A 13,044-nucleotide genomic window follows, 5' to 3' on the forward strand; every position below is an offset into this window, starting at 1 on the left:
TAAGGGATTTTAAAATGTCCACATCCACATCTCATTTTTCCTTATGAGATGTCAGGCCAAAAGAACATACTACATATTCCTATTTCACGTAGAAGGAAATGTTATCAACAGTACAAGATCACTAACATAGACCATCAAATGATCTTTTCACCAACACTGTGACAGTCTTATTTAAGAATTTTCTTCCAATGGGGCTCTATCATCCTCATGGGTCTAAGACTTAGGTCCTTTTATGTTACCTTTCCAGTAATTTTGCTAACTAAACCTCCTCGGATGGAGTCCAAGAAGAATCCAAGTGCTTTACTACCTAAGGCGGCACAGTGTAAACTATCTGTTATGAAATTTGTTTCATTTGAGTACTTATTATTTACCACGTGCAACCAGAATGAAGCAATACCGTTTTAAAGTTTACCAATAAGAACAAATAATTAGTTCATTGCCTAGAATTGCTTTATTAGTATTCTTTAGATGAGATTTCAGCAAACTGAATACAGAGATTAGATACAAGTTAATTAAGGAGACATTCCTGTGCCTACGGGATAGCATAGAAAAGAACCATTTCAAAGCACACATCTTTTTGGTGCAACACAGGTCTCATTTCAAGATGTTCATACAGAAATTAGCTCTCCAGTCTCAAGCATTTGTCTTTGAATTTTAACAGTCATTATACACATCTCAGTAAACATTCATGGAAAGATTTATCAGGTAAAGCTTTTTCTAAACAAACCAAGAACACCGTACTTCATCTCTAAAGTTAAGCTCATTCATTTGATAAATTACTCCCCGTTCACCATCATGTACTATTTATCAACTAAAAGTTAGTGCAATCCATCATGGAGGTATCATAAAAAAGGCAAACATCCTACAAATGTGGATTTGTCATCCCAATTCCTTGGCACTCAATAGTGTAAGTTTCTTTAGAGGAATCATCTTCATCTTCTGACTTTTTCACAGTAAATTTGGCCTAAAACAAGAAAAACAAAATTTAGTATATAATTTATATTAGGAGAGTCAGATGACAATCCTTTAATTTCCTACAAAGTAAACAGGTGCTAATAACACTCTTATTTTTTTTGATGAAGCTACAAAGATCAAGAGAATTATCAGATTTAAAATCCCTTTTAAAACATTCCAGAGTTGGAAGAAACCTCAGCAGCCACTGAGTCTAAGCCATACTGGAAAGGAATCCCCACTACTGCCCAACAAGTGTTCATCCACTCTCTACTTGAAGACCGCCAATAAAGGAAAAACCCACTACCACCTGAAGCAGGCTAATGCACTTTAGGACAGCTCTAATTCCTGCCAAATTTTCCTTGACGTCAAGCCTCTCTTTATCTCTTTGCAACTGCTACCTATTGTTCCTGGTGGCATAGTGCCTCTTCCATGTTGACAGAGCTTCAAGTATCTGAAAAAAGCCATCCGGTCCAGCCTAAGTCTTCTCTCTGCCAGCCTAACAATCCCCATATTTTCAAGTGACCTTTAGATGGTCCTCCTTTGGACATCCTCCAGCTTAACAACATCTACCCCAAAATGGGGCACATAGTTCTAAGTAAAACACTTCAGATGTAGTCTGACCAGAGCAAAAAAAAGCAGAAATATAATTTCACCAGTCAGTCCTGAATACTATGTCTCTCCACATAGCCCAGGAAGGCATTAGCTTTTTTAGTTGCTATATTACAGGATATTAATGAATCATATTCAAACTGTAGTTTAATTAAAACCCTTATGTCATTTTCAAAGAAATGCTAACCATGTCTGTCCCCCGCCCCACTCTCATTCTGTACTTGTGAAACTCATTTTCTAAGCCTAAGCATGGGACTTTACACTTATCCCTATTCTATTTTCTCTTATTGGCTTTGAACCCCCTGCTCAGTCAAGCCTGTCAGGATCTTGAATCCTACCATCTGATATGCTAGCTATACCTCTCAGTTTTGTGTCACTTGCAAAGCTGCTGAAGAGCCCATCTATGCCTAACTGATAAAAAGGTTAAACAGTTTAGGTTGTCTGGGGCACTCTCACTGGGGACCAACCTACTACCAAGCTGAAATTCTATATAACATTTGCCTATACTAGCAGATTAGGCCGAACTGTTTATATTTCTTTCACATCAAGTTATGATTACACTCTAATTCCTATCACTTTTTCAAATGCCTGAATAAAACTGACCCTGACACCAAGCCACTTATCAAAACAAGATACCACATAAAAGATTTAAGTGATTCTTTCAAGACCCAATACTAATCTCCTGATTCCTCCTCCCCACAGTCCCTCCCCCACCTGTTCCCTCTTGACATCATCTCCTGCTAACACAGTATATATTTTGTATGCACATGGTTGTTTGCATTTTGTTCCCCCATTAGAAGATAAGAGCTCCTTAAGTGTAAGGACTATGGTTCTGCCAAATGCCTAATACAATGCCTGACATAGTGAGTGCTGAATAAATGTTTGTTGATTAAATAAAAAGATAAAGTTGGGATTAACTGACATTTAATTCCTTCAAGTCTTACATTAATTAACATACATGGGCAAGACATTGTGCTAGGCAGTTGGGGATAAAAAAAGACAAATGAAACCCTGATCTCTCCTCCTTTCAGGCCAAACTCATAGGAAAAAAAGCTGTCTGCAAATACTCCTCGACTCCATTCTCCTCTCACTTTTCAACCCTGAGGGCAGAACCTGGAGCAATGAGAAGTTGCAAAGGGAACAAATTGGTATCAGGAAAAAAGCCTTAGAACTTAGAGCTGTCCAAAGTGGAATGGCTTGCATTGAGAAGTAGTGGAATCTTCCACTCCTTGATGGGTCTTCAAGTAGAGGCTGGTCAACCAGTCACAGTGTATATGAGAGTGGAGGTGCTTCTGTGTATAGGTCAGACCAGATGACCTCTGAGGTCCCTTCACGCTCTCAAATTCTGCAATTCTGGCACAAGACAGCTAGTTAAGAAATGCTTATTCAGAGCTGGAGAAGGAAATGGCAAGCCACTCTAGTATCTTTGCTGAGAAAACCTCAAATGGGGTCACAGAGAATCTGTCATCTGGGAAGTGGCTGAACAAGTTGTGGTATATGATCGTGATGAAATATTACTGTAAGAAATTATGAGCTCAATGGTATTAGAAAAAACAGACTTGCACGAAATAATGAAGAGTACAATGAGTAGAACCAAGAGAACGTTGTATACAGTAACAGCAATATTGTTTTAAGAACAACTCTGAGTGACTGTCATTTTGATTATTATAAATACCCAAATTAACTATAAAGGACATAAGAAGGAAGATACTATCTGTATCCAGAGAAAGAAATGATAAATAAAAGTATGTACAGTATGGATTTACATATATGTGTGTGTGTATATGTGTGTATACACCCACACACACACACACACACACACACACACACACTTAGTGTCTAATGGCCATCGCTGTGGGGAGGGGAGAAGAAAAAAAGTTAAATGATAACTTTGTTATATATTTAAAAGGAATAGCAAACTGTACATAATAGATTTGCAGTTTTTACATTACCTTCTCCTTTATTCTATGTTATGGAAATGCTTTATTTTATTTCTTAAGTTCAGAACAAAATAAAATTTAAAACAAATCAAACAAACAAAAAGAAATGCTTATTCACAAGCATTCACAAGTTATGGAATAATTTTCCATAAGTGTTTCTAATTTAGCAGGGTTGAGTGTTTAATGAATAAATGAAGCTTGAGTACTCTGCTTATCAACTGGCCTACATAAGGTTCTCCCATCGCATTTATAGATTCACAGCCTTGGTACTCACACCTCATCAGCAACCTCTGCCCCTCTGATCGGACATGGAGCCATGAGCTCCCAAAGCCGCCTTTTAAGAAGGTGAGTAGGGAACCATCCAGGTTGATCTGTCCTCCTTTGAACTCTGGGCAGCTGTAGTTAAGAGCCCTCCAGCTTGCAAACCCAGATGTTGGGACTTTGTTAAACCCTAGTAACTATGCACTGAGATTTGAATCAGATGGGGAGGAATTAAGTGGCGGATCAGAGCAGGAGTGCACAGCCTGCTGAAGATCTAAGCCCAGTCCGGGTTGGGGGTTGGGGAAGGAGCAGTACTGGTTTGGCAGAGCTGACACCTCCCCCCCAAATGTGGAACATAGAACTCTCTAGTCTACGAGCAGTCATACCCCACTGAAAAACTCAAAGGTCAAGTTAGTTGGCTGGGAATATGTCCAGGCAGCGAAAACACACCAAGATTCAGTCTCAGACTTTGGATTCTTTCTTTGCTGACAAAGAAGACCAAAACATACAGACAGAAGAAGTCAATAAAGTCAAAGAGCCTACACCAAAAGCTTCCAAGAAAAACATGAACTGGTCCCAGGCCATGGAAGAGCTCAAAAAGGATTTAGAAAAGCAAGTTAGAGAAGTAGAGGAAAAATTGGGAAGAGAAATGAGAAGGATGCGAGAAAACCATGAAAAACAAATCAATGACTTGCTAAAGGAGACCCAAAAAAATACTGAAAAATACACTGAAGAAAACAACACCTTAAAAAACAGACTAACTCAAATGGCAAAAGAGCTCCAAAAAGCCAATGAGGAGAAGAATGCCTTGAAAGGCAGAATTAGCCAAATGGAAAAGGAGGTCCAAAAGACCACTGAAGAAAATACTACTTTAAAAATTAGATTGGAGCAAGTGGAAGCTAGTGACTTTATGAGAAATCAAGATATTATAAAACAGAACCAAAGGAATGAAAAAATGGAAGACAATGAGATTTGAATCAGACAAGGTCTGTCTGTTGCTTTGGACTCTCACCTACCCTCCTTTTCAACTTCCTTTTGTGTGTTATTTTCCCCCATTAGGTTGCAAGGACTATCTTTTTGGATCTGTATGCTAAGCACTTAGCACAGTATTTGGCACATAGTACGGAATTAACAAATGTTTACTGACTAAAAGAGGTGTAGTATGGAGAAGCCAGGATAGAGAGAGAGAGAGAGCAGACTAATGATTTCAACCTCCAGGAGAAGAAACTCTACCAATGCAGGCCAGCACCTTTTTTACAACTTAGTCTTAGACAGCAACATCCTACAGGCTGCATATTGATTTAGAAAACCACAAATTAACATTATCTTTGTTGTACTGTATTTTTATTTTGTTAAACATTTCCCAATGACATTTTAATCTGGTTCAAGAATTTGACACCTCTGGTCTAGGGTACCAAGAGGTTGAGTGGCTTGCCCATACTGTTTCCTTAGCCAGTATATGAGACAGGCAGAACTTAAACCCAGGTTTTCTTGGTTCCTATGCTGGCTTTCTATCCTCTACAATCCAGCGCTTCTTTAAGAAGCACACTGGACAGGTTGCAAGTGGAAAAAGTTTAAGAAGCCCTGCACATCATGCTGCAGTGTTTTGGAATGTAAAGCTGAGACAAATTTCAGGTGGACTACATAATGCCATAACACTTATGAAACCCTTTATAAAAATTTCACATATATCACTAAGAAATACAAGCATGTGGTATGGAGGGGGAAAGGAAGTATATATTAGATTAAAGCACTCTAAACATTCTAAAACCAACCACTGGATCTAGTCAGATTTCTATTTCTAGAAAGTTATCATCAGAACACATTTCTTAAGTATCCTATTACTCTGGGAACCAATACGTATGTGTTCTGTGCTCCAGTTAAAAATGACTCAGGACAGGACTGGTTGTTTGCTGGGTGATGAATTATGGAGGTAGGAAGCTGCAACCTGTATCAATGGATGGAGTACCCCCGTGAATGAAATCACAGATCCTGAAAGTATATTATCCCATTATTCAAAATCATTCCAAATAATAGCTACCATAAAACCAAGTAGTCTTCATCAATATACACTCACATTTGTTAGTTGTTCAGCAAAATGTATGGCAGTTTGTGTATGGAGTGTAATTGGTCCTGTTTTTACTCTGGAGACTCCACTGGCCAAGGCCATGAAAATGATCAGCTGTATAAAATAACAACAAAGAGGAAAACTTCACAAAACTAATAATACCAATGATGCAACTCTACCCTTTCTCCATTAAAAAATTGATACCAGAAAGAGTGAATTAAAATAAATGTGTATTTGTAAAAAAAAAAAAATTGATCATTTCAAATTTTCTTGATGAATGATTTAAGCCAAGTCTAGTTTTTAAAAATTATGTGAAAATCTGAGTATACTAGGTAGGAATACTAATAATAGCTTACTTTTACATAACAACAAGAGAAATAAAAGTAGCTACATTCATGTGGTTGTTTATAGTGTTTAATATCATTAGCTTATTTGAGCTACATCATAACCCTTTAAGTTAGTTAATATATTATCATCTCTGTTTTAAGAACGAGGAAACAGAGGATCTTCAGAGATAAGTGATTTCACCAATGTCACACAGATGCTACTAACCCATGCCTTTTGGCCCCACATCCAGTGTTCTTTCCATTCTGCTGTACTGTTGGTATGTGAAATTACCTGGTCCTGCAGATACTCATCCACAGCTCCCCCATGTCTCAGATTTCCCAGCAGCATCTCTGCAGCTTCAATTCCAACCTTGTCAGCAGATATGCCTAAGACAGAGAGTGCAGGTGAGTTAATTGGCACCACAACAGGTAAAAAATCAGTAGTCAAGAAGTCAGCATGCCTTTGATCTTTAGGGGCTGATTCAGTCAGTACCTGGAGACTTCATTTTCACCTATTCTCTTATGGGAGGCTGGCAGGTATAGATAGATAGATGGATAGATAGATATAGACATACGGGGCATCCCAAGAGTCTTACTGTAGTTTTAAGCTTTAAACCTACATAGAAGTTTACATACACAATACATGTATTTACCTATAATACAAGTTTGAAGATTATAATTGCACTAAGTTTTTTAGGACATTCGATATTTCAATCCTGACATGCACAGAGGAGAAAATTCCTCTGGTCTTATCCAAATGATCGTAATTTATAGCTCTTGATTACAAAGTTTGGCCTATTATAATTTGCCTCCATTTCAACTGCCATCACATCATGTTGAAGACTTAGCCTGATCAGACACTAAGATGTAAAACAGCATAGTTTATTCAACAAAACTTTGTTATGTGTCAGTTATTGTGTTAATGACATTGACAATATGCAACAAAATAGTACCTGCTCTCAGGAGCTTACATGCTATATAGTGAGGGAAAACAGTACATTCCAAGTATCACTTAAACCCCCAACAGGTAAAAATTCTCTTAGCTCAAATGTATGCTAAATCTTCCCTAAGGTTTTTCAAAGTAGAAAGATGTGCTAGGCCAGAGGCTTCAGACCTGGAAAAAAGGGCCAATCCAGCAACACAAATTATCTTTTGGACATCTTGAACTAGATGTTCCATAGGCATCTCAAACTCAGTGTGTCCAAAACTCTTTTATTTTACCTTAAACACTCCCCTCTTCCCAACTTTCCTATTACTATCAAGGATACCACCATCCTCCCAGTCAATCGGGCTCATGACCTTGGTGTCATTCCTCACCTGCTTCAGCCTATATATCCCATCTGTTATCAAGGCTTGTCATTTGCTTCTACACTATGTCTTTCATATACATCCTCTTCTCTCTACTCATACAGCCACCATCTGATCACCTTGGGCCTAGACTCTCACAAAAACCTTCTAATTGGTCTTTCTAAGTCATCTCTTCCCACTCTAATCCATTCTCCACTGAGAAGCCAAAGTAATTTTTCTACAGCACAGGTGTAATCATATTATTTCTCCCTACACACACCAAATTCGGTAAGCTCCAGGGGCTCCCTATTCCTTCCAGGATCAAATAGAAAATTCTATCTGGCTTTTAAAGCCCTTCAAAATCTGGCCCCTTCCTAGATTTACTATCTTCTTATGCTTACATCTCCCTCACTCCTCTACAATCCAGCTACCCTGGACACCTTGACATTTCTCACTCATGACACTTCTATCTCCTGACTCTGCCTTCTCACTGGCTGCCCCTCATATCTGGAATGCTTTCCCTCTATACCTCAGCCTCCTGCCTTCCCTAAAGACTCAGTTCAAATTTCACCTTCTGCAAGAGGCCTTTTCCTCTCTCTTCAGGCCTTCCCCAACTACTGCCTTCCCTCTTAATTTTCCATTTATGCTGAATACATCTTGTATATATGGTGTTGTCCCCCGTTAGACTGTAAGTTTGTTGAGAACAGGGCCACATTTTTGCCTTTCTTTGTATCCCGTGTTTAGGACTATACCTGGCACAAAAAAGGTGCATGTAAATGTTTGTTGACTAACTTACTCAAATCACTTTTCTATTTAAGTGGCAGAACTGGATAAGAATCTAAGCCCCCAAACTTAGAATCCCAGAAGGCTGGAATTGAAAGGAAACTCAGATTTCATCAAGACCAACACCCACCCTTTATCTGAGAGATGAAGACACTGATGTCAAGTGACTTGCCCCAAGGTCGGTTTATTAAGAAATTCCCTTGATTACATCAGGGCCCACAAGTGTTCCCATAAGACATGGAATTTCGAAATAAACTGCCCTCCTTAGCTTTAAGTTTATGGAATTGCCTCATAAGAAAAATATAAAACATCCATTCATGGAAAAGGCAATTCTAATACAACAATGTTCACCATGACCCTAGAGCTATTGTTCTTTGCACACTGGCCTCCGTTCCATCATCTCCCAAGCACAAGCTCAACAATGTACTAGGTATTATACAGAACGTGAAAGACGCAGAAGGCATGATCCCTGCCTACAAGGAATTTACATGCAGTGGAAAAAATACAAATGAGTAAATTAAAGGAAAAAAATGCAATGTCAGACTGCAGTAATGATTATAAGTTCAACCTAAGTGTATGAAGGCTAACAGTAAGAGGGGTTGGAGTAGTCAGAGAAAGCTTCCTGAAGAAAAGACTCCAGCTGGCTTTTGAAATCTTGCTAAGATCTGACTAAGAGGGAAGGAGAGTTCAAAGAAGACTATGTTAAGAATAAGGCAACATGTGGCAATAGGTAGTACTAAGCATGCTTCCCTCGCTCAGCCCTGTGGGATGAAATGGACAGAACACTGTTGGAAAGCAGAAGACTAGGGTTTTAGTCATGGGAACATCACCATGGCCAAATCATTTAACCTTCCTGAGCCTTGGTTTTCTTATCTTTAAGACTGGGACAATATTTGTACAACCTACTTTAGAAGGTTGTTGTGAGCAAAGTGCTTTGTTAAAAGTGTCAAGTCCTATTCACATGAAAGCTATGTTACAACTAATGGTATATATTTACAAAATGGCTGTGGAAGAGAGTATACTGAATTCTTGAACAAGATTTCATTAGAATTACATTCTTACCCAAATAAGCTAAAGGGTCACAATAATAATATAGACAACTAGGTGGCACAGTGGATAGAGTGCGAGGCCTAGAGTCAGGAAGACTCATCTTCCTGAGTTCAAATATGGCCTCAGACACTTACTAGTTGTGTGATTCTGGGCAAGTAACTTAACTCTGTTTGCCCCAGTTTCCTCATCTGTCAAATGAGCTGCAGAAGAAAATGGCTAACCACTCAGTCTTTGCCAAGAAAACCCCAAATGGGGTCACAAAGAGTGGGACATCACTGCAAAATGACTAAATAACACAATAATAACAGTTATAACTTTTGAAATCTTATTCTTTGCAAATTAACACTAAATCCTTGGTAGTTCTGCAAGTTTCTAAACATAAACCATGCCATATGAAGTGCCAATAAAAAATAATCCAATTAAATACAACCTAAAGGAAGTTTAACTACAACTTCTAGCCCATTGAAAATAAACATCAAGAAATAGTTCCCAGGACTCAAGGAAGGCCTCAGGATAAATACACAACGAATTCAAATAGTACCGGCCAAATACACTAGAGGAGATGGAAATGAGGAATAGTGACTTCATTTACTGATGGTATAATCATAATTTTAGCTGACTGGTTTTTGGCAATAAAATTTGACTTGGCTAAAGAAGGGTTTTGAAGAGTATACAAAAGTTCAGAAGCAGCTAGAACCCACTGTATGTTTCATCTCCACTAGAATTATACAATGTTAAAGTTGGAAAAGATCACACAAAGAATCTCAAATTTGAAATAACGTTAAGAAACCATCCATCAGAATGTACCTGAACAAGGATCCACACTATTCAATTTAATGACAGTTTATTAAGCACCTACTATGTGCACAGTCTTATACTGGTGCTGGGGATACAATGACAAAGGTAAACTAGTCCTTGTCCCAACTCAAGGAGTTCACATTCTATTGGGGGCACACAAGAGGCCCACAGATAAGTAAGTACAGAATACAAATGAAATACTTTGCAACTTCCACCAGGGGCCTCTAGTCCCACCACCCAATGGAGCCCAGTAGAATAGATCTAATCTCTCTTCCACATGACAACCCCTAAAGACAGATATTATGCACACCAAAGTCTTCTTTTGGTTAAACAACCCCCACTCCCAATTCCTTCAACCAATGCTCAATGACATGAACATGAAGCCATTCAGCATCTTGGTTGTCCTCCTCTGGATGATCTCTGGCTTATCAATGTCCTTCCTAAAATGTGGTGCCAGAATTGAACAGAATACTCCAGATGTGGCTTGGCCAGGTCAGAGAACAGTAAGGTGATTACTCTCCTAGTCATAGATAATAGGCTTCTCTAAATGAAACCTGCATTAGTTTTCCCGGCTGCCTTATCACAATTGATTCATGCTGAGCTTGCATGTTACTCATACCCCCAGATCTTTTTCTATCTATCCACAATTCCCAAGTTTTGTATTTATAAAGGTGACTTTTTGAACCCAAGCATAAGACTCTACTATCCCTATTCAATCTCATCTTTATAGATTCAGTCCAACTTTGTAGTCTATCAGAAAAGGCTTAGATCTTAGAGACCACTAAAAATTTGCATTTAAGATCTAAGACTTGATTCTTAAGAGATCACCCAGTCCAACCCTCCTTTTATAAATGAAAAAACTGGAGCCCAAATAGATTAAGTGCCCAGCACTATTGAGCTAGTTATTGGAAAAATTATGACCACCACTAAAATTACAAGACTTTCTGAGAAGCAACCTCCCTTTGCCATAACCTATCCTCATCTGTTAATATTTCATAGAAATTAACTAGACATTTGTTTGGCTCATCTACCAACAAGCTTCTAACAAGTGTCTAATATATGCCAGGCACTGTGGTAGTTCTACTAATAATTCATTTAGTTCCTCAAAAATTGTCAATGGCTCCCTATTGCCTTGCTAATTAGATCTAAGCTTCTTAACTTAGGCAGTCAAGATCCTTCATGATCTGGTCCTAATCCACCTGTCCAAACTTACTTCTCACAATTGCCTAACACAAACCTGTAGTTCCAGTTGACCTAGTACTCATACAATTCCTTGAAAATGCTTTATTCATTCCCACTTGAATATGTCTTTCTTCAAGTCATAACCCTCACCCAAAATATTCAGCTCCATTCTCTCTTACCATTTTAAACCCCATCCATTCATACTCATTCAGTCCACATACAATTTCTTGCATAAAGCCTCCCCTAATCACTGTAAGCCCCAAATGAGCTCTGTCTCTCTCTCTCTCTCTGAATTCTTATAGCACTGCACCATTAATTAGGAACTTATTTATATACTGAATTGTTAGTCAATTCTATGTATGTGCTCTACTTGCTTTTCCAATTAGATTACAAGATCCTTGATGGCAGAAAATGTGCCTTACTAACTAGCACAGAGTTGCACGTACAGTGACTGCTCAACAAATACTTGTTGCCTAAATGAGGTTTTAAGCTAGGTCAATTAGAAGTAATACACATTGTATTTTTTACCTACTGAGTAAAATGCGTTTGGCTGCCCGCTCAATATATTAGAGCTACTACAAAACATTCCATCTTAAACAGGCTTATGATGAAAGGATTCTTAAATTTTTATACACAGTAACCTTCAGTTTGAGGTCTCTCCTTGTCAGGCTACTAATATGTCTTTTTAAGTTATTTTATGGGGAAAAAAATCATCAGTTGTCAATAACAGGAACAGAGAGGATCTTAGAGGTAATCTAGTCCAATCTGCTAATTTTACATATGAGAAAACTGAGGCTCAGAGAGGCTAAGTGTCTTACCCAGGGTCACAAAGTTAGCAAATGTATCAAAAGAGTACAGCAGTGGCCCAAGGCACAGGATTCAAATTGTGGCTCTGTCACTATCTACTGTGTCCTGGAATAACCATTTAAACTTTCCTAGGCTTCAGTCTCTTCAACTATAAAATCAGGGAGCTGGACTAGAAAACTTTAAAGGTTTCTTCCAAGGCTAAATCCATGACCTTATGAAACTGAATATTAATTTTTTTTAACCAAATCCAAACTGACGACTTTACACACACAAACACACACACACACACACACCCACCCTCATTTTCTATAACATTTCGGTTCTTATGCCAAGAAAATAATCTCCCTTTCAAAAAAGTACTGTTTTAAATTATGATTGATTTTAAACAGCAATATAATTCTAAAAAACATTAGACTATCATATCCATCTCCATTCTACTAAATTTCAGACTTCTTTCTTCGCAACTATTTTTGTTTGACTGCAACATTTAAAACTGTGGCTCTCTTATTTATCTGTACCTCTTTTACCAAGTGATGATCCAGCAAACAAGCAACCTGTTGATGTCTCAGCAACAATGCTGCATAGAAATTAAAAAATGTCAATTCCATTATATTATAAATATCCTTTAAAATTATTGGCAAATATAACAGTACACTGTTATCACTAAATAGATAGAATCAAACTTAAACCAAATAAGTCAAACTTAAACCTGAATCCTTATCAAAAAATAATGAGGTACCCTAAGTTTATATGCATAGGCACCCCATAATGCAACTAACTGAAAAATGGCCTTGACCACTGATATAAGTATTCCTGGGGACTTTTTTTTTAAGCAGGGGAAATTGGCCAGATTTTAATCAGGATCTACATATGGAGCATTTTCTCCTTCAGGATAATAACTGACTTGTTAAGGAGAACAAAAAATAAAACACAAAGTCAGAATGGGATGACATAAAATGGTTATAAAGCAGACTAAGAT

General features: G+C 38.0%; 1 protein-coding gene across 2 annotated transcripts in view; it reads right to left on the reverse strand.

Annotated features, from left to right (window-relative positions):
- Nucleotides 1-432: 432 nt before the first annotated feature.
- Nucleotides 433-13,044, reverse strand: part of RTCA (RNA 3'-terminal phosphate cyclase) — a 29,930-nt gene continuing 17,318 nt past the window's right edge. For both annotated transcript variants that reach the window (XM_036767741.1, XM_036767742.1), the window contains 4 exons: nucleotides 12,584-12,642; nucleotides 6,451-6,545; nucleotides 5,842-5,946; nucleotides 433-964 (listed from right to left, as the gene is read on the reverse strand). In XM_036767741.1, coding sequence (XP_036623636.1) covers nucleotides 863-964; nucleotides 5,842-5,946; nucleotides 6,451-6,545; nucleotides 12,584-12,642 — 361 coding nt within the window. In that variant the 3' untranslated portion in view covers nucleotides 433-862. The remainder of the gene's footprint in view (nucleotides 965-5,841; nucleotides 5,947-6,450; nucleotides 6,546-12,583; nucleotides 12,643-13,044) is intronic.

The sequence above is a fragment of the Trichosurus vulpecula genome, chromosome 7 (genome assembly GCF_011100635.1).
Source record: "Trichosurus vulpecula isolate mTriVul1 chromosome 7, mTriVul1.pri, whole genome shotgun sequence".
NCBI classification, from domain to species: Eukaryota; Metazoa; Chordata; class Mammalia; order Diprotodontia; family Phalangeridae; genus Trichosurus; species Trichosurus vulpecula.